Source organism: Hyperolius riggenbachi, chromosome 9 (assembly GCF_040937935.1).
Source record: "Hyperolius riggenbachi isolate aHypRig1 chromosome 9, aHypRig1.pri, whole genome shotgun sequence".
Classification (NCBI taxonomy): domain Eukaryota; kingdom Metazoa; phylum Chordata; class Amphibia; order Anura; family Hyperoliidae; genus Hyperolius; species Hyperolius riggenbachi.
Window position 1 is genome coordinate 106,878,767 of NC_090654.1, and position 18,825 is coordinate 106,897,591.

At 39.6% G+C, this 18,825-nt stretch overlaps 1 protein-coding gene across 1 annotated transcript in view; it reads left to right on the forward strand.

The window, feature by feature from the left end:
• Nucleotides 1–13,412, forward strand: part of LOC137533532 (extracellular calcium-sensing receptor-like) — a 28,131-nt gene extending 14,719 nt beyond the window's left edge. The window contains exons 4-5 of the mRNA XM_068254905.1: nucleotides 10,057–10,174; nucleotides 12,496–13,412. Coding sequence (XP_068111006.1) covers nucleotides 10,057–10,174; nucleotides 12,496–13,412 — 1,035 coding nt within the window. The remainder of the gene's footprint in view (nucleotides 1–10,056; nucleotides 10,175–12,495) is intronic.
• Nucleotides 13,413–18,825: the final 5,413 nt, after the last annotated feature.

Genomic DNA, 18,825 nt, shown 5'->3' on the forward strand with positions numbered 1-18,825 from the left:
TAGTGCAGAGTTTATCCTTTAAAGTGGGACTTCTCTTAGCAGTGATAGATGGATAAGGTGCAATACAGCCCTTCAAATCAGGGTCTGATTGTAAGATTGGCCATGTATTTTTCAAAGCCCCATGGATTTCTCTCCAGCTATTGTTGTAAACAGTGCTGAGTCTCACCAATTTATCATCCACGCGTGGCCTCTGGTTGACAAGTTCAGTTCTCCTCTTGTTTTTGGCAGAAAAGAAGGCTTGTTTGACCACTTTTTTAGGATATCCACGCTCCAGAAATCTCTGCTGTAGCTGTGTTGCTTGTCTATGGAAATCAGAATCATTAGTACAAATCCGCCTAAGTCTCAAAAACTGGCTGGTCGGTATATTATTCTTGAGGGCATTATTATGAGCACTTTTGTAATGAAGCAAACTATTTACCGCAGTGGGTTTCCTATACAAATCAGTGGCTAAAGTACCATCCTCATGTATCTGGATCGACAGGTCCAAGAATTCAGCTCGTGAGGGAGACATCTGCATGGTTAGAAAGATGTTCATATTATTATGATTTAAATCTGTCACAAATTGGCTACACAGTTCAGGGGGACCTGTCCATAGCACCAACAAATCGTCTATGTAGCGATACCATCCTAGTATATATGGATGGTATGCAGCATAGCGATCCCCAAAGACGATCTCCCTTTCCCAAAAACCTAAAAAAAGATTGGCGACTGCCGGTGCACATTTTGCACCCATGGCAACCCCACATATCTGTTTGTAATACTTTCCATTGAACAGAAAATAATTATGATCCAAGACAAACCTGAGTAGTTGTAACAGAAAAATATGCAGATCTGAGTGTGTATGATCCTCCATCTCTAAGAAATATTTCACTGTAGAAAGAGCCAGTTCATGTGAGATACAGGTGTACAATGATTCCACATCACAGGTGAGTAAAAGCGTTCCTGACGGTACTCGTAGGTCCTCCAGAATCCTAAGAAGATCCATACTATCCCTGAGATAAGAATCGAGAGCTGTAACATGAGATTGCAAGAAAAAGTCAATGAAGGAACATGCCGGTGCCGTAAGGCTATTGATTCCAGCCACGATTGGTCTACCAGGGGGATCAATAAGGGTTTTGTGAACCTTTGGTAGCATATAAAACGTGGCAACAGTAGGCGTTTTTGGAAAAAGAAATTCAAACTCCTTAGGTGTAATAGTCCCTCTGTGTTTCGCTTCATTGAGTAACATCTCTAATTGCACATGATAATAGTCCGTAGGATCTCCTGGTAACACTTGATAATTAATGGTATTGTTCAACTGTCTATATGCCTCTTTAAGATATGCATCTTTGGGCCAGATAACGATGTTGCCACCCTTATCCGCCTCTTTAATGATTAAATTAGTATTATTTTTTAGGGACTGGATAGCTATTAGCTCCTCCCTTGACAGGTTGTCATACCTATGCGTTGTTGGTCTCATAGATGACACCTCTTGGAGCATTACCTCAAAAAATATTTTAATAGCGGGATAGTTCTGAAAAGACGGCATATATCTAGAAGGATTTCTAAAAAGTTTTGCTCGCTGACTCACCAGTGTGGACTCGTTCTCAGACTCAGCAAGCAAGTCCATCAAATCTCTGAGGGCTTGTCGATCCACATCACTTAAGTTTGGTTCACACTCAGTTGAAGAATGAAAGTATTTCCTAAAAGCAAGTTTTCTGCAAAACAGATACAGATCCTTAGTTAATTCAAATTTGTCAAGTGATTTGGTAGGGGAGAAAGTCAGTCCTTTTTGTAACACTGTCATCTCAGGTGTTGATGGTACGTACTCGGACAGATTAATGATACTCAATACATTGGTCTCGAGTGGTCCCACACCTTCCTGCGTTTCAGATGTTGAGGTGTGCGCAAAAGATCCCTTAGTCTGTTTACGCCTGCGGCCCCCCCGTCTAGTTCTCCTTCGGTGTCGCTGGATAAAAAATCCTCACTGGGTGTATCAGAATGATCAATATTATTTTGTCCACTAGGGTTCCTGGGTAATGGTTTATTTGGTCTAGGATTGCTTGGATCATATTGGGGTTTAGGGTTACCACCTCTAGGTGGATGTCTAGGCCTGGGTCTAAACCGTCTAGTATTCCCTCTATGTGTCCATCTGTATGCATTACCCATATCAAAGTCATGTCTGTCACGCTCAAACTTCCTCCTTTTCCCTTCAATAATGGAAAGCTCCATTTTGTCCATATCTTTTTTGAGTATTCTGATAAAGGGTTGAACCATGTTATCCTTATCCAAAACTGACATTTTAGACTCCAGATCAGAGAGGCCCGATTTCACTTTCTCCAAAAGTTTTTTATCATGGTCAATAAGCATGTCAATGATAATAATGGAACATTTAGCGAGTCCCTCCTCCCAGATATGCTTTAAATCACCCTGGAGTTCCCAAGTGGGAAAAATTTGGACTCTAAGTCCTCTTGGATAGATTTGTTCTTTTTTATATTGTTCCAAACTATTAATATTCCACCACAACCTAATGTGGTCCTTGTGTAAATCCTTATATTGTCTAAATAGTAGTCTAGTGTCATCTGGCAACTGCTGATCTGGGTCATTGCGTATAGGAAAGGCCTTCCCCAATTTGGTACTCCAACTGGCCTCCATAGATTCCCACAGCCCCTCCATGTCTAATGATTACAGATATTTAAAATGTAATAACGGGTTGGTGCAAGAGAAAGAAAGGAAAAATCCTTAAATGTACATATAACCAAAGAAAGCACTGCACTCAAAAACCCTTTTGTGTGTGCTAGAGCACCAAGAAACATGGACTAGAGGAAAAATATGCTCATAAACACAGCACCACACAACTATATATATATATAGTAGAAAAATGTCACAATTTATTAATTAATTATATAACTTCCAAAAGGATGTATAAAAACACTAAAAACAAGCCACCACAGTCAATTGGCATATAACAATATCAAGTTATGCTCATAACAATAACTGGCCATCATATAAATTTAATGTAGTATAAGGTAGAAAATAATGGTGTAGCTATGCTCAACCAGAGCATGCCCCCATTTGAACCCGGGTTCAGTACCTCTCAAAGAGCAATGTGTAATAAAGTGCATATATTAGTGCATATAGTGCATACAATACAAACAGTGACCAAATACAATATAAAAATATCAATGGTGCAACGTAATAACCAGTGACCTGGAAGAAAAAAATTACCAGGAGGAACATTTGAGAGAGTCAGAAAGTAGGTAAGATACAGTGGAGTAAAGCAGAGGGATACTTATCCGGTATGGGTGGCCAGGAGAGGAGCTCGTGGTGGCTGAGAAGAGGCCCTCGGTGGACTACTCCACCGGTTCCGCGGCCGTCACGCCGCTTTATCAAGAGTGCGAGGGGTTCTCCGTAAAAGTACAGCGTGTAACGCTGTTTAAATACAGGAAGCTGAATACGTCGCGTGTGCGCACATCAAGGACGTCACACGCGACGTAAATGGGCGTGGCTAATGGATAGAGGCAATGGAGGTTCCGGAGAGACCAGACTGGAGCGCACCAGGAGGAAGTGAGATGACGCAGAACGAGGAAGTGTCCACGCTGGAGCGCATGCAGAAAACGTGAGTATGAAGAAACCACCAGATAGAGGAAATACCCACGCTGGAGCGCATTAGAGGAAGTAAGTATGGAGGCAAAGGGTAATGCATAAAAAAAACTATAATATATATCAAAAAAAAAAGGAAGATGCCAATAATTGACTATACATATAATCATCCCTAAACATATATATCGATTTATATCAGAGCAGACAATAATCTATCAATTCATTATAACCTCAAACCACATCAAAATTATTGAAACTACCTTGATTCTATCATGAGAGGTAATATTGTATGGATACTCCCCGTCAAGGAGCACCCACATGGGGGGTACCCCAAGAAGAGGGGGGACCCAAAGAACAATGAATAACAGGTTGACACCCTGTAAGAATAGAAATACACAGATATATCAACAGTTACATGAGAATGCTAAATCCATGTACAGTTCAAAGTCCATATTGTCCTAATGAGATCAATTCCGTTCATATAGTTCCAAAGGGATAAACAGCGACGCAAAATATCAAAAAACGCGACGTGCAAAGATTCTTTGACGAAGGTCCAATGAGTCCAGTAGGAAAATTAAGAGTCCACAAGGGTCCAATATATGCATAAACAAGGATACAATATGCTGTAGAGAACACGAGGTCACAATATATGAACAATCTGTAACAAAGGAAACACAAGGTGAGTACACAATCAAATGAACCCAGAATAGTCTATCTCCTCATTTAAGCCCTTGGGAGACATGGATTCCAACATGAAAATCCATCTCGCCTCCCTCTGCAAGAGTCTAGAGACGATGTCTCCACGTCTATTGGTGGTCTTGATGTGCTCAAGGCCAAAGACCTGTAAACAATTATATGAACCTGCATGGAAATCCAGAAAATGGGATGCCACTGATGTAAGGCTATGGCCCTCCCTCCGATCACGTTCGGCCAGTCTTATTTTGGACATGTGCTGTTGGATTCTGACCTTTAATGCATTTTTAGTTTGCCCCACATAAAGTTTAGGGCAGCTACACCTAAGAGCATATATGACCCCTTGTGTCCGACAGTTGATATACTGATTCAATTTAAAATTATGAGACTGTAAAGAATTACTTATCTCAGACCGGCCACTCATATATGGACAGACATTACAGGCCCCACATGGGTAACTCCCACGTATGCCTGCTCCAATCGTACGGCCTGTACAAGAGGAAAAATGACTAGTGCAGAGTTTATCCTTTAAAGTGGGACTTCTCTTAGCAGTGATAGATGGATAAGGTGCAATACAGCCCTTCAAATCAGGGTCTGATTGTAAGATTGGCCATGTATTTTTCAAAGCCCCATGGATTTCTCTCCAGCTATTGTTGTAAACAGTGCTGAGTCTCACCAATTTATCATCCACGCGTGGCCTCTGGTTGACAAGTTCAGTTCTCCTCTTGTTTTTGGCAGAAAAGAAGGCTTGTTTGACCACTTTTTTAGGATATCCACGCTCCAGAAATCTCTGCTGTAGCTGTGTTGCTTGTCTATGGAAATCAGAATCATTAGTACAAATCCGCCTAAGTCTCAAAAACTGGCTGGTCGGTATATTATTCTTGAGGGCATTATTATGAGCACTTTTGTAATGAAGCAAACTATTTACCGCAGTGGGTTTCCTATACAAATCAGTGGCTAAAGTACCATCCTCATGTATCTGGATCGACAGGTCCAAGAATTCAGCTCGTGAGGGAGACATCTGCATGGTTAGAAAGATGTTCATATTATTATGATTTAAATCTGTCACAAATTGGCTGCACAGTTCAGGGGGACCTGTCCATAGCACCAACAAATCGTCTATGTAGCGATACCATCCTAGTATATATGGATGGTATGCAGCATAGCGATCCCCAAAGACGATCTCCCTTTCCCAAAAACCTAAAAAAAGATTGGCGACTGCCGGTGCACATTTTGCACCCATGGCAACCCCACATATCTGTTTGTAATACTTTCCATTGAACAGAAAATAATTATGATCCAAGACAAACCTGAGTAGTTGTAACAGAAAAATATGCAGATCTGAGTGTGTATGATCCTCCATCTCTAAGAAATATTTCACTGTAGAAAGAGCCAGTTCATGTGAGATACAGGTGTACAATGATTCCACATCACAGGTGAGTAAAAGCGTTCCTGACGGTACTCGTAGGTCCTCCAGAATCCTAAGAAGATCCATACTATCCCTGAGATAAGAATCGAGAGCTGTAACATGAGATTGCAAGAAAAAGTCAATGAAGGAACATGCCGGTGCCGTAAGGCTATTGATTCCAGCCACGATTGGTCTACCAGGGGGATCAATAAGGGTTTTGTGAACCTTTGGTAGCATATAAAACGTGGCAACAGTAGGCGTTTTTGGAAAAAGAAATTCAAACTCCTTAGGTGTAATAGTCCCTCTGTGTTTCGCTTCATTGAGTAACATCTCTAATTGCACATGATAATAGTCCGTAGGATCTCCTGGTAACACTTGATAATTAATGGTATTGTTCAACTGTCTATATGCCTCTTTAAGATATGCATCTTTGGGCCAGATAACGATGTTGCCACCCTTATCCGCCTCTTTAATGATTAAATTAGTATTATTTTTTAGGGACTGGATAGCTATTAGCTCCTCCCTTGACAGGTTGTCATACCTATGCGTTGTTGGTCTCATAGATGACACCTCTTGGAGCATTACCTCAAAAAATATTTTAATAGCGGGATAGTTCTGAAAAGACAGCATATATCTAGAAGGATTTCTAAAAAGTTTTGCTCGCTGACTCACCAGTGTGGACTCGTTCTCAGACTCAGCAAGCAAGTCCATCAAATCTCTGAGGGCTTGTCGATCCACATCACTTAAGTTTGGTTCACACTCAGTTGAAGAATGAAAGTATTTCCTAAAAGCAAGTTTTCTGCAAAACAGATACAGATCCTTAGTTAATTCAAATTTGTCAAGTGATTTGGTAGGGGAGAAAGTCAGTCCTTTTTGTAACACTGTCATCTCAGGTGTTGATGGTACGTACTCGGACAGATTAATGATACTCAATACATTGGTCTCGAGTGGTCCCACACCTTCCTGCGTTTCAGATGTTGAGGTGTGCGCAAAAGATCCCTTAGTCTGTTTACGCCTGCGGCCCCCCCGTCTAGTTCTCCTTCGGTGTCGCTGGATAAAAAATCCTCACTGGGTGTATCAGAATGATCAATATTATTTTGTCCACTAGGGTTCCTGGGTAATGGTTTATTTGGTCTAGGATTGCTTGGATCATATTGGGGTTTAGGGTTACCACCTCTAGGTGGATGTCTAGGCCTGGGTCTAAACCGTCTAGTATTCCCTCTATGTGTCCATCTGTATGCATTACCCATATCAAAGTCATGTCTGTCACGCTCAAACTTCCTCCTTTTCCCTTCAATAATGGAAAGCTCCATTTTGTCCATATCTTTTTTGAGTATTCTGATAAAGGGTTGAACCATGTTATCCTTATCCAAAACTGACATTTTAGACTCCAGATCAGAGAGGCCCGATTTCACTTTCTCCAAAAGTTTTTTATCATGGTCAATAAGCATGTCAATGATAATAATGGAACATTTAGCGAGTCCCTCCTCCCAGATATGCTTTAAATCACCCTGGAGTTCCCAAGTGGGAAAAATTTGGACTCTAAGTCCTCTTGGATAGATTTGTTCTTTTTTATATTGTTCCAAACTATTAATATTCCACCACAACCTAATGTGGTCCTTGTGTAAATCCTTATATTGTCTAAATAGTAGTCTAGTAGTCTAGTAGTCTTCTGATTTCCATAGACAAGCAACACAGCTACAGCAGAGATTTCTGGAGCGTGGATATCCTAAAAAAGTGGTCAAACAAGCCTTCTTTTCTGCCAAAAACAAGAGGAGAACTGAACTTGTCAACCAGAGGCCACGCGTGGATGATAAATTGGTGAGACTCAGCACTGTTTACAACAATAGCTGGAGAGAAATCCATGGGGCTTTGAAAAATACATGGCCAATCTTACAATCAGACCCTGATTTGAAGGGCTGTATTGCACCTTATCCATCTATCACTGCTAAGAGAAGTCCCACTTTAAAGGATAAACTCTGCACTAGTCATTTTTCCTCTTGTACAGGCCGTACGATTGGAGCAGGCATACGTGGGAGTTACCCATGTGGGGCCTGTAATGTCTGTCCATATATGAGTGGCCGGTCTGAGATAAGTAATTCTTTACAGTCTCATAATTTTAAATTGAATCAGTATATCAACTGTCGGACACAAGGGGTCATATATGCTCTTAGGTGTAGCTGCCCTAAACTTTATGTGGGGCAAACTAAAAATGCATTAAAGGTCAGAATCCAACAGCACATGTCCAAAATAAGACTGGCCGAACGTGATCGGAGGGAGGGCCATAGCCTTACATCAGTGGCATCCCATTTTCTGGATTTCCATGCAGGTTCATATAATTGTTTACAGGTCTTTGGCCTTGAGCACATCAAGACCACCAATAGACGTGGAGACATCGTCTCTAGACTCTTGCAGAGGGAGGCGAGATGGATTTTCATGTTGGAATCCATGTCTCCCAAGGGCTTAAATGAGGAGATAGACTATTCTGGGTTCATTTGATTGTGTACTCACCTTGTGTTTCCTTTGTTACAGATTGTTCATATATTGTGACCTCGTGTTCTCTACAGCATATTGTATCCTTGTTTATGCATATATTGGACCCTTGTGGACTCTTAATTTTCCTACTGGACTCATTGGACCTTCGTCAAAGAATCTTTGCACGTCGCGTTTTTTGATATTTTGCGTCGCTGTTTATCCCTTTGGAACTATATGAACGGAATTGATCTCATTAGGACAATATGGACTTTGAACTGTACATGGATTTAGCATTCTCATGTAACTGTTGATATATCTGTGTATTTCTATTCTTACAGGGTGTCAACCTGTTATTCATTGTTCTTTGGGTCCCCCCTCTTCTTGGGGTACCCCCCATGTGGGTGCTCCTTGACGGGGAGTATCCATACAATATTACCTCTCATGATAGAATCAAGGTAGTTTCAATAATTTTGATGTGGTTTGAGGTTATAATGAATTGATAGATTATTGTCTGCTCTGATATAAATCGATATATATGTTTAGGGATGATTATATGTATAGTCAATTATTGGCATCTTCCTTTTTTTTTTGATATATATTATAGTTTTTTTTATGCATTACCCTTTGCCTCCATACTTACTTCCTCTAATGCGCTCCAGCGTGGGTATTTCCTCTATCTGGTGGTTTCTTCATACTCACGTTTTCTGCATGCGCTCCAGCGTGGACACTTCCTCGTTCTGCGTCATCTCACTTCCTCCTGGTGCGCTCCAGTCTGGTCTCTCCGGAACCTCCATTGCCTCTATCCATTAGCCACGCCCATTTACGTCGCGTGTGACGTCCTTGATGTGCGCACACGCGACGTATTCAGCTTCCTGTATTTAAACAGCGTTACACGCTGTACTTTTACGGAGAACCCCTCGCACTCTTGATAAAGCGGCGTGACGGCCGCGGAACCGGTGGAGTAGTCCACCGAGGGCCTCTTCTCAGCCACCACGAGCTCCTCTCCTGGCCACCCATACCGGATAAGTATCCCTCTGCTTTACTCCACTGTATCTTACCTACTTTCTGACTCTCTCAAATGTTCCTCCTGGTAATTTTTTTCTTCCAGGTCACTGGTTATTACGTTGCACCATTGATATTTTTATATTGTATTTGGTCACTGTTTGTATTGTATGCACTATATGCACTAATATATGCACTTTATTACACATTGCTCTTTGAGAGGTACTGAACCCGGGTTCAAATGGGGGCATGCTCTGGTTGAGCATAGCTACACCATTATTTTCTACCTTATACTACATTAAATTTATATGATGGCCAGTTATTGTTATGAGCATAACTTGATATTGTTATATGCCAATTGACTGTGGTGGCTTGTTTTTAGTGTTTTTATACATCCTTTTGGAAGTTATATAATTAATTAATAAATTGTGACATTTTTCTACTATATATATATATAGTTGTGTGGTGCTGTGTTTATGAGCATATTTTTCCTCTAGTCCATGTTTCTTGGTGCTCTAGCACACACAAAAGGGTTTTTGAGTGCAGTGCTTTCTTTGGTTTAACAAATATATAACACCTTAGTGAGATTTTGCCCATGAGGTAAATTATCAAACGTTTGATAAAGTGTTTGATAAAGTGTTTGATAAACGTTTGATAATGCCCCGTGAATTGAGGCCACGGTTCAAAATTCCATTATTAGGATTTTATTATAGCTAATAATAAGTTTTCAAAGTGTATTATTTTGAAGAAGCAACTTTTTAATGAACTTAAACATTCTCTGTTTAAGTTTTATTTAACTACAGTTTATGTTTGGTTAATAATTTTAATTTTCTTTATTTTGATTGATAATTAGAACATATACACATTAGAACATATATTATTTTTTTCCTCTTTAGCCTCCCATTTCAGTCTGCAGCAGTCCTTGCCCAAAAGGATGTAGACAAGCCAGTCGTGAAGAACAAAAGATTTGCTGCTTTGATTGTATACCTTGTTCTGAAGGAGAGATTCTCAATGGTATGAACAGGAAAGGAAGGCTAATGTGATGGATAGCTGAAGATGGATGATGATTAATATCAGAATTATTAAAATTAGCAATAGTATTTGTGTTTTTATTTTGTTTTTTCCAAATAGTTTTTATTGTTTTTTTTTTTCAAAATAAACAATACAGCAGATGAAAGTGAGGCAATAAACATTGCAACGCAACTTTTACAATTGAGTTATTGAGCGACCATCACAATACACATGCTTGATTGAAATGTCACATGAGACTGTGTTGACTCTAGATATTGGTTTTAGGTTCTGGCGGATAGGGCATCCCCATGATACACTAGTTGTTTATGAAAGTTGAGGTTAAATCTTAGTTATTAAACTTTGTTATTAAACTTATTCTCACCTATGATAGATGTTAAGTGGAGGAGAAAGTACGTATATCCCCATAGGGGCAAAAGACCAACTACCTATGGGGAACAAGGTGAGAGGAGCAAAACTATAATATTGGGATCCCAAAACAGGGGATGGATCCCAACATAATGATCTGATTTATAGGAAAAGTGACTTAGGTAGGGGGTCTACTGGAGATGGTCCAGTCCACCAGGCCCTCATAATTAAGAGAAAGGGAGGAGTTTCTCCCAATAAAGAAGTAAAAGCAAAGGAAAAGGAAAGTAAGGTAATCAGGAAGAAAGGGAAAAAAAGAAAGAAAGGCAAAGAAAGAGAACAGGAGAAGGAAACCCACTCTTCCTTATTAAGGTTTCAAACTGAAAAAACATAGTTTCTTTAGCATGAGGTATTACATTTATACTAAAAAGTCGAGTAAACTGCACCGCCTTGGTAATGCATGGTTTAAGTAAATGTTAGGAAAGTTTGTTCTTATAAATAAGTTCCATCTTAAGGTTGCTTTCCATTGTGGCTTGGATAAGTGTAGGCGTAGAAATTGATGGTGTTCCCCAATTTTGTAAACTTTGTTGTCTGGTTGCACAGAGCGTATGCGTTATGCGTATGCGTTATGTGTTTACGGTGTTTCAAGGGGATCTCTTCCAGTCCTATATGTAATAAAGCTAGATGAGGAGAGAGGATAAAGGGGGTGTCAGGCATGGACTTACCCCCACTGCGGCTAGCAGCATGAACGCCGCTCTCGGGGCGGACGTCATCGGGACTCCGAACTTCCGGTCCGCCTCGGCTGCCAGCGCCGCCGGCCAGCGTTCCAGCCGCATGTCGTCACAGCAGAGCAGGGCAACACGCTCACGCACGGAGCGTCATGCCCTTTATGCTCTAAGGAGGAGGCTTTCCTAATCAGCCTTGCTGAGTCACTCCCGCCCCCTTTCTGACATCATCTGGGGGGTGGGGGTTGCTGGGTTGACAGCCTGCATTTAAGCAGCAGACTGCCAGTGCTTCTTGTCCGCTGTAGCGATCACACTCCTGTGTTAGCTCTCGGATCCACAGTATACTTATATATTGGTTACGCCAATATATAAGTACTGGAAGAAATATACCATTGTATTTACCTGTGCCTTTGACCTTTTGCCTGTTCTTGACCTCGAATTTTCTCTTGATCCTTTTGTACCGCTGCCTATCTGATTTACCGTTGCCAACCTTGCTGTGCCCTCGTTTATTCTCTTGCCTATTGTCTCTGTACCTCGTACCTCTGATCTCTGTTGCCGAACCTTGCTTGTCGACCATCCCCGTCAGCGGGCCCATGCCGCTGGACGGAAGTCCGTGCTCTGTGGGCCCTCGTCACAGAGCAATACGCTATTACTGTTTGCACCAATCACTACACATTATTTGGGTGGATAGAGGTTAGTTAGTATATCGGATTATCGGTGAGACTGCAGATCACTTATAATCGGGTATATATCTGTATTTCCGGCGATACTGCAGATCACCGGTAATCAGACACTCTCTGTCCTCACCGATTGCTACAGAACGTGACAGGGGGATTGGATAGTGTTAGATATAAATTGATTAATAATGGTCCAAATTGGAGAGATTAGGGGGCACTCCCATAACAGATGTTCCAGTGTACCTATATTTTGGTGGTATCTCCAACAAAGAGGACTATGGGAATGAGAGAATCTCGCCAATTTAGATGGAGTTAAGTGCCACCGCAGAATAATTTTTTGGAGAGATTCCCAATGAGAGTTATGAGCGGAGTATTTAAGTACTGACTCAGAGGCTTTTTTTATAGATTGGAGGTCTATGTTGGGATGGAAATAGTATTTGTGTTTTGAGTGTGTGTTTGTTTTCTTTAATACAAAAACTTTACTCTCTACCACAAGATTAAATTCCTTCTGCAAGTTTTAATAAATCAGTTATTTTATACTATTATACTTGTTTTGCAGGTACTACTGAATGCCTCAAGTGTCCAGAAGACCAGTGGCCATCTACATCCAAAGAGAAATGTGTGCCAAAACCCATCCAGTTCCTTGCTTATGAGGAGATAATGGGCTCTTCTCTAGCCTTCATCTCAATATTTTGGTGTCTTCTTTGCTTCAGCATACTTTGCTTGTTCCTTATTAAGCACAAAACTCCCATAGTCAAGGCTAACAATCGAGGGCTCAGTTATCTTCTTCTTATATCACTCATGTTTTGTTTCTTGTGCTCATTAGTATTTATCGGACGCCCCAACACAATGACCTGCATGCTACGCCAGGTTGTGTTTGGTATTATTTTCTCCGTTTGTCTCTCTGTAATACTGGCCAAGACTATTACTGTTATCATGGTGTTCAAGGCAACAAATCCAGAAAGTAAAATGAGGAAGCTTGTTGGACTGAAAATTCCAATGTATATTGTCCCTGCATGTACTTTGATCCAGATTATCATTTGCTTAGTGTGGTTAAGTAGTTCTGCCCCTTATGAAGAATTCAATATGGTTGCAGAGATTGGAACTATAGTCATTGAATGCAATGAAGGGTCCAAAGTATTGTTTGCATGTGTTTTGGGCTACATGGGTCTCTTAGCTTCTGTGAGTTTCATTGTAGCCTTTCTGGCAAGGAAGCTTCCTGATACCTTTAATGAAGCTAAATTTATAACATTCAGTATGCTGGTGTTTGCTAGTGTTTGGATCACTTTTATACCTGCTTATCTGAGCACCAAAGGAAAATATATGGTGGCAGCAGAAATATTTGCCATTATATCCTCCAGTGCAGGTCTCCTTGTCTTTATATTCTTTCCTAAATGCTATATCATTTTATTACATCCAGAAATGAATAACAAAATGCATATCACAGGGAGGAAAATGAGCAGAATAACATTATGAATTAAATGTGAAATAGTAAACACGTTTGTATAAGGCATAGTCAGAAATGCTCACTGCCACTTTGTCTCAATTTAAGAAGATTTTTTTTACATTCCACTATATGTAGGTAGAAAAAAGCAAAGTCTTGTAAAAGTAATACCTTTTAATGACTAATTGGTAAAGTTAAATTATGCAGTTACCCATTAAAATGTATTACTTTTACAAGACTTAGTTTTTTTCTACCTACATAATTTGTTTGGCTAACATGGTACAAAAACTTTTTACAGCTTACATTCCATTAAAATGAAAATAACCTTAGAGACAAAATTCCTCCTAAAAGAACATGCAAGAGATCTTAAAAATGGTACGAGACTCACATTTTATCTATGGGCTAAAACTTCAAACACAGCATAAAACTGATAGGAAAAAAAGGTTTTATTGGTTTTCGAGTTACTGGAAGGATTAATTATTTAAACTTCCACTTCACTCAGAAGCTAATTGATAAGATTACCATTGTTGACCAAAAATGATCGCATTGTGTTGAGATATCATCTGCATTGTTTACACAGTTTAGTATATGTCTTCCAGGGACATTCGATGAGTCTTTAAATATTCTCTGTTGGCTTTATGATGTGTTTAATGTTTTAGAGCAAAATGTTATTTTGGCTTTCATACTACTTTAAGAACGGCTTTGTGTTTCTCTGAAAGCTTGCCAATGTGAAACCTTCAAACAGCACCCTCTACTCTATATTTGGGTCACTGTTATTGTAACTGACAGTTTTAGTAAAAATAAAGTTAAAGTGAACCTCCGGACTAACAGTTTCACAGCATCAGAACTTTGTTGTTCTTACCAAAGCATCATTTTTAGCTGCATTTTTAGCGAAGCTCCACCCATCACCCTGATGCTGTGCAGAGCATGATGGGATTTCCTATGTTTTTATTCACGTTGCCTAGCAACTGGGAGAGGTGCTCAGGACACAGGGCAGTTGGAACTGTGTCTCATGCTCCCTGTCACCTCCTTTCAACCAAAAAGATGGCTGTCTTCATGAAATCAAACATTTGCCTGTTCTTTTAAAACAGTGTGGGTAAGAGATTATATTACCTATCTATTTTAATTAACATAACTAATGTAACTTAATGACAGTATGTTTGTTTCGGCTGGAGTTCCTCTTTAAGATTAGTTTTCAGTTATTTGTATACCTCATTGCAAAGCTACTTTTCCTTGGAGTGAAATAGGTAGCAACTGTCACCTGACACCAATTATGGATAGTGCAAGTGATAAATGTTTGTTATGTTTGCATTAATGTTTTTATCCTAACATGTCGTTTTTCCGTCTGTCAGGAAAATGTTTTATATTTTGAGGCATATGAATAAATTTGCAGGAAAGTTGCCATGTGCAGGGAGCACAAAGTAATTTACCATTCCTTAAGTGACAAGGTAGTGCCCATTGCGTAACTAACGTAACCCCCATTACCTAGGTAATGTTAGACCTACTGTTGTTAGAGTCATGCTGCTTGTGTAGCACACATTACTCTAGTAACGCTTGCATTACCTAGGTAATGTGAGTTATGCTAATTGCATAATGAGCATGGCCTTGTCATCGTAAGTAATAGTAAAACTGCTGTACGTTACCTATGCATGGCAACTTTACCATACTTTTGTGCATATGGCGCTCTTTGTCTTAACAGTATTAGAAGGATTAATAATACAATTATCCTTCTACCATATTACACACTTCAGGATATGCTTATGTTCTTTGTTATTAAATCCTGCTTTCTCTATGTAATTTCCTTTTGGACTTATTCCCATTTATTCTGATCTTCTTCTTCAGCAGCTCTGTTGCTTTTTAGTGTATTTTCCTTGCCAAAGACTGGTACTGCGGTGTTGTAGATATTCTATCCACAATACAAGCGCTTCAGCTCACACAGACTCCAGCAAAAATGCCACAAGCTTCAGTAGTATTGCACAAATCTTCTGCATGCTGCCACCAAACTATTTAAAAATGCACTCACCAGATGTTGGGGACCGAACCACAGCCCACAGTGTGCATAGTATTGGGGTAAAAAAAACGCTAGTTCATCCTCCTCGATCAAGCTGCTGACCAGGATCAGAGACACTGCTCTCCCCTCCACGATCAGACTGCTGTGCAGGTACAGCTGATTGACTCTCTCCACTCAGCTGGGAACTCCATGCATGCAAATAGTTCCAGGATGCAGGAAGTGAAAAAAAAACTTCACATGGTGAAGATCTGTTTTCAAATTTTATTTCAACAAAATTAATCAGGTGCAGGGGATTGCACGGTCTTAGCACAAACGCTGACGTACATTTTAGCCAGTGTTGTTTAGTTTCAATCCGTGATCCCTCCTCCATACACCAATAAAAATACTATACAAAATTCCAATTATGCAACATAAATGTTTTAAAAATTGTAATAAAATTGTTTTGCACAATTCCAATTTTTTTAATTTGTTGATTCACGGGATTTCATTCTGTAATGGGATCCTCCAGTTTCTAGGTATAAAATCTATCATGCAAAACAGAAGGGCAGTTGGATCTGTCATTTGTTCTTTAGCAAAGCAGAATGTCCTGCAAACCCTTTGCAATTATTACACACACATATATATATATATATATATATATATATATATATATATATATATATATATATATATATATATATTATATATATATATATATATATTATATATACATATATATATATATATATATTCATATATATACATACATATATATATACATACATACATATATATATATATATATATATATATATATATATATATATATATACATACACATACATACATATAAACATACATATATAATATATATATATATATATATATATATATATATATATTCATACATCTGTCTCTTGAAAGACCTGGTTGTTCTACCCACATACTGGAGGCCACAAAGGCACTCCAGTAGGTAGGCTACAAATTTGCTGCCACAGGAAACATTATTTACCTAACTGATTAGGGCAAAAGACTAGCTGCCTAGAGGGAACCAGCTTAGTCTTATACTCAGTGTACACATAATATATGCTGGATTCTGTGTTCTTCCCACCTTAGAAGGGTCAACTACATTTTAAATTCAGTGCCTGTGTATATGAAAGGGTTATAAAAGGGTAAACCAACCAACCAATCAAGAGTGCATTCACGCATCCAGTTTATTTGATTGGTTAATGATTGGATAATTTTACCACTTTCATGTAGTATGAGGGCCAAGAGATTGTAAATGCTATGCACAGATTGCATAGGTAAGCTCTCATACTACATGGGAATAGTAAAAATGGTCAGTCATTGGCCAATCTAAATTGGATGTGTGTTTCAAGGTTTTTTTACAATATTTTGAATTGATCAGATCATTTTTATCTGTCTGCAAGGTTTATGAAAAATACATTTTTTTCACTACAGACGTGTTCAATCTAGGAATTGTTGGGAACCTAATCTACCTTATTCTGAGCTATGAGTGATGGCCAAGGCAATTAGATCACAGGATTTGCTGATTACTGAATTAGGGCACATTCACAGTGGTTGTTGCTTTGTGTTCCCTGTGACAGCAGGAACGCAACACAATGGTTTGGGACAGCAAAGCCACAAGTTATACAGTGAAGCATACAGTCAATATAAGTATGCTTCGCTTTTACTATTAACGTGCACCTTTAGCGGTGACACACTGCATGCCACTGGTTATACTGCAACGCACCCACTGCACTGCGAACTGATGTGGTAGGTGGTGCATTGCAGTGCAACAAGCCTTATTGCAAACAGGCCATTACACCACACTGCGCCACTGTGAAAGTGGGCTCAAAACAATAGGAAGAAACTAGAACCAGTATAAAAAAATCCTTATGTTTTGTGTGAAATAAAAACAAAGCTGCAATTTTCTTGGATTTCGTAATATTTTATTCAGATAGAAAGATACATAGATTTTTCTGTGAGACAGCTTACAGTTTAACTGGAAACATTTTTGTTTTTTGCTGTATAAAGAAAAAGATAGAACACCAAGGCCCACATGCAAGTAACTTTTACTCCTGAATTATCTCCTAGGAGATAATTTTCTTTCAGGGCATATTCACAGTGGGACGTTGCATTGTAATGCAACGTTAAAGCGCAATGCAGCATTACAACGCAACACAAAAAAAAGGTGGTAACGCACATTAATGCTGCATTACCGTGGCATACAATAGATACAGTGGAGCATACATGCAATAATGAGTAATACCCACTAGGACCCAGTTAAACCAGCAGGAACACCAGGAGGAGCCTGACTTCATTCTCTATATATAACTGGCTAAGATGGCGGCCTACTTCTATGCTAGCTTTGACAAAGGCGGCTGTGTCCGCTGAAACGCGTCTGCTTTACTAAGCCCTTAATGCCTGCTGCCTATTGGAACTGCAGTCACCAAACTGCATAACGAAGGACCAGAGATGCGATCAGGCGGTGATGTCACCAGAAGTGAACCGCCGTGACCCAGGAGTAGTAGCCGACAACGCTGATACGCATAGCGGCAAATATGTACTGCTGGAAATGGCCAAGTCACAGAGCCACCGGCCGGGGCTCCGACTCAGAACTAAGTGATAGGACACTGCGCAGAGTACCGAGGGGTAGCGTGAGTAAACCAATCACACCTTGGAAACAATACACCAACTACCAAATACGGTATAACTGTGATTGAAGTGTTACACATTGTTTTATTGTACACTACAAACTTATCCACAATATATATCAGAAATACTACTGGCTTCCCTACAGAGACTATATTGGGAACATATATCTGCCTAATAGGATTCTTGATGCACTGTCGGGACCCATGCATCTGATTGACCTACTTTTGGAATGTACTTGGCAACAACTAGAAAAAGCCTGTGATTTCTAGCATAACCTCCTGGTAATGTCGAATTTTGCAAGATATAGTTATTGGACATATTTAGTTCTATATACACACTTTTTTTTCTCCCCCCTCACTGGACACACTGGGTGGCCTGTGTGTGAGTGAATGCATAGTGTATGTGGTTGCATAAGTGCAAATTGGTAGTACCTTAAACACTACAGATTTCTTTTGAGTATTTCCTCTCTTGATGGTGGTTTAAAAAACATTTTATTTACAAGCTGTGAAAATGTCACCTATGAGATAACTCAGGAGAAAAAGTGAATTGCATATGGACCTTAGGGGCAGATTCATAATGGTTTATGCGCTGAAACAGCATGTCTGCGGGATAATTAAGTCCCGCTACTTCACTAGCACGCGTAAGAAGATTTAATTTGTGTTGTTCCAGTACGTTAACCATAATAAAAGAGTCTAATTTACTAAGGTATTGACAGATACCTTCAAGCAACCCCAGTGGAGAGATTATAAGGAATCCAGAAAACCTAGTTTTTTTTACAAATTAATAAAAAAAAATAA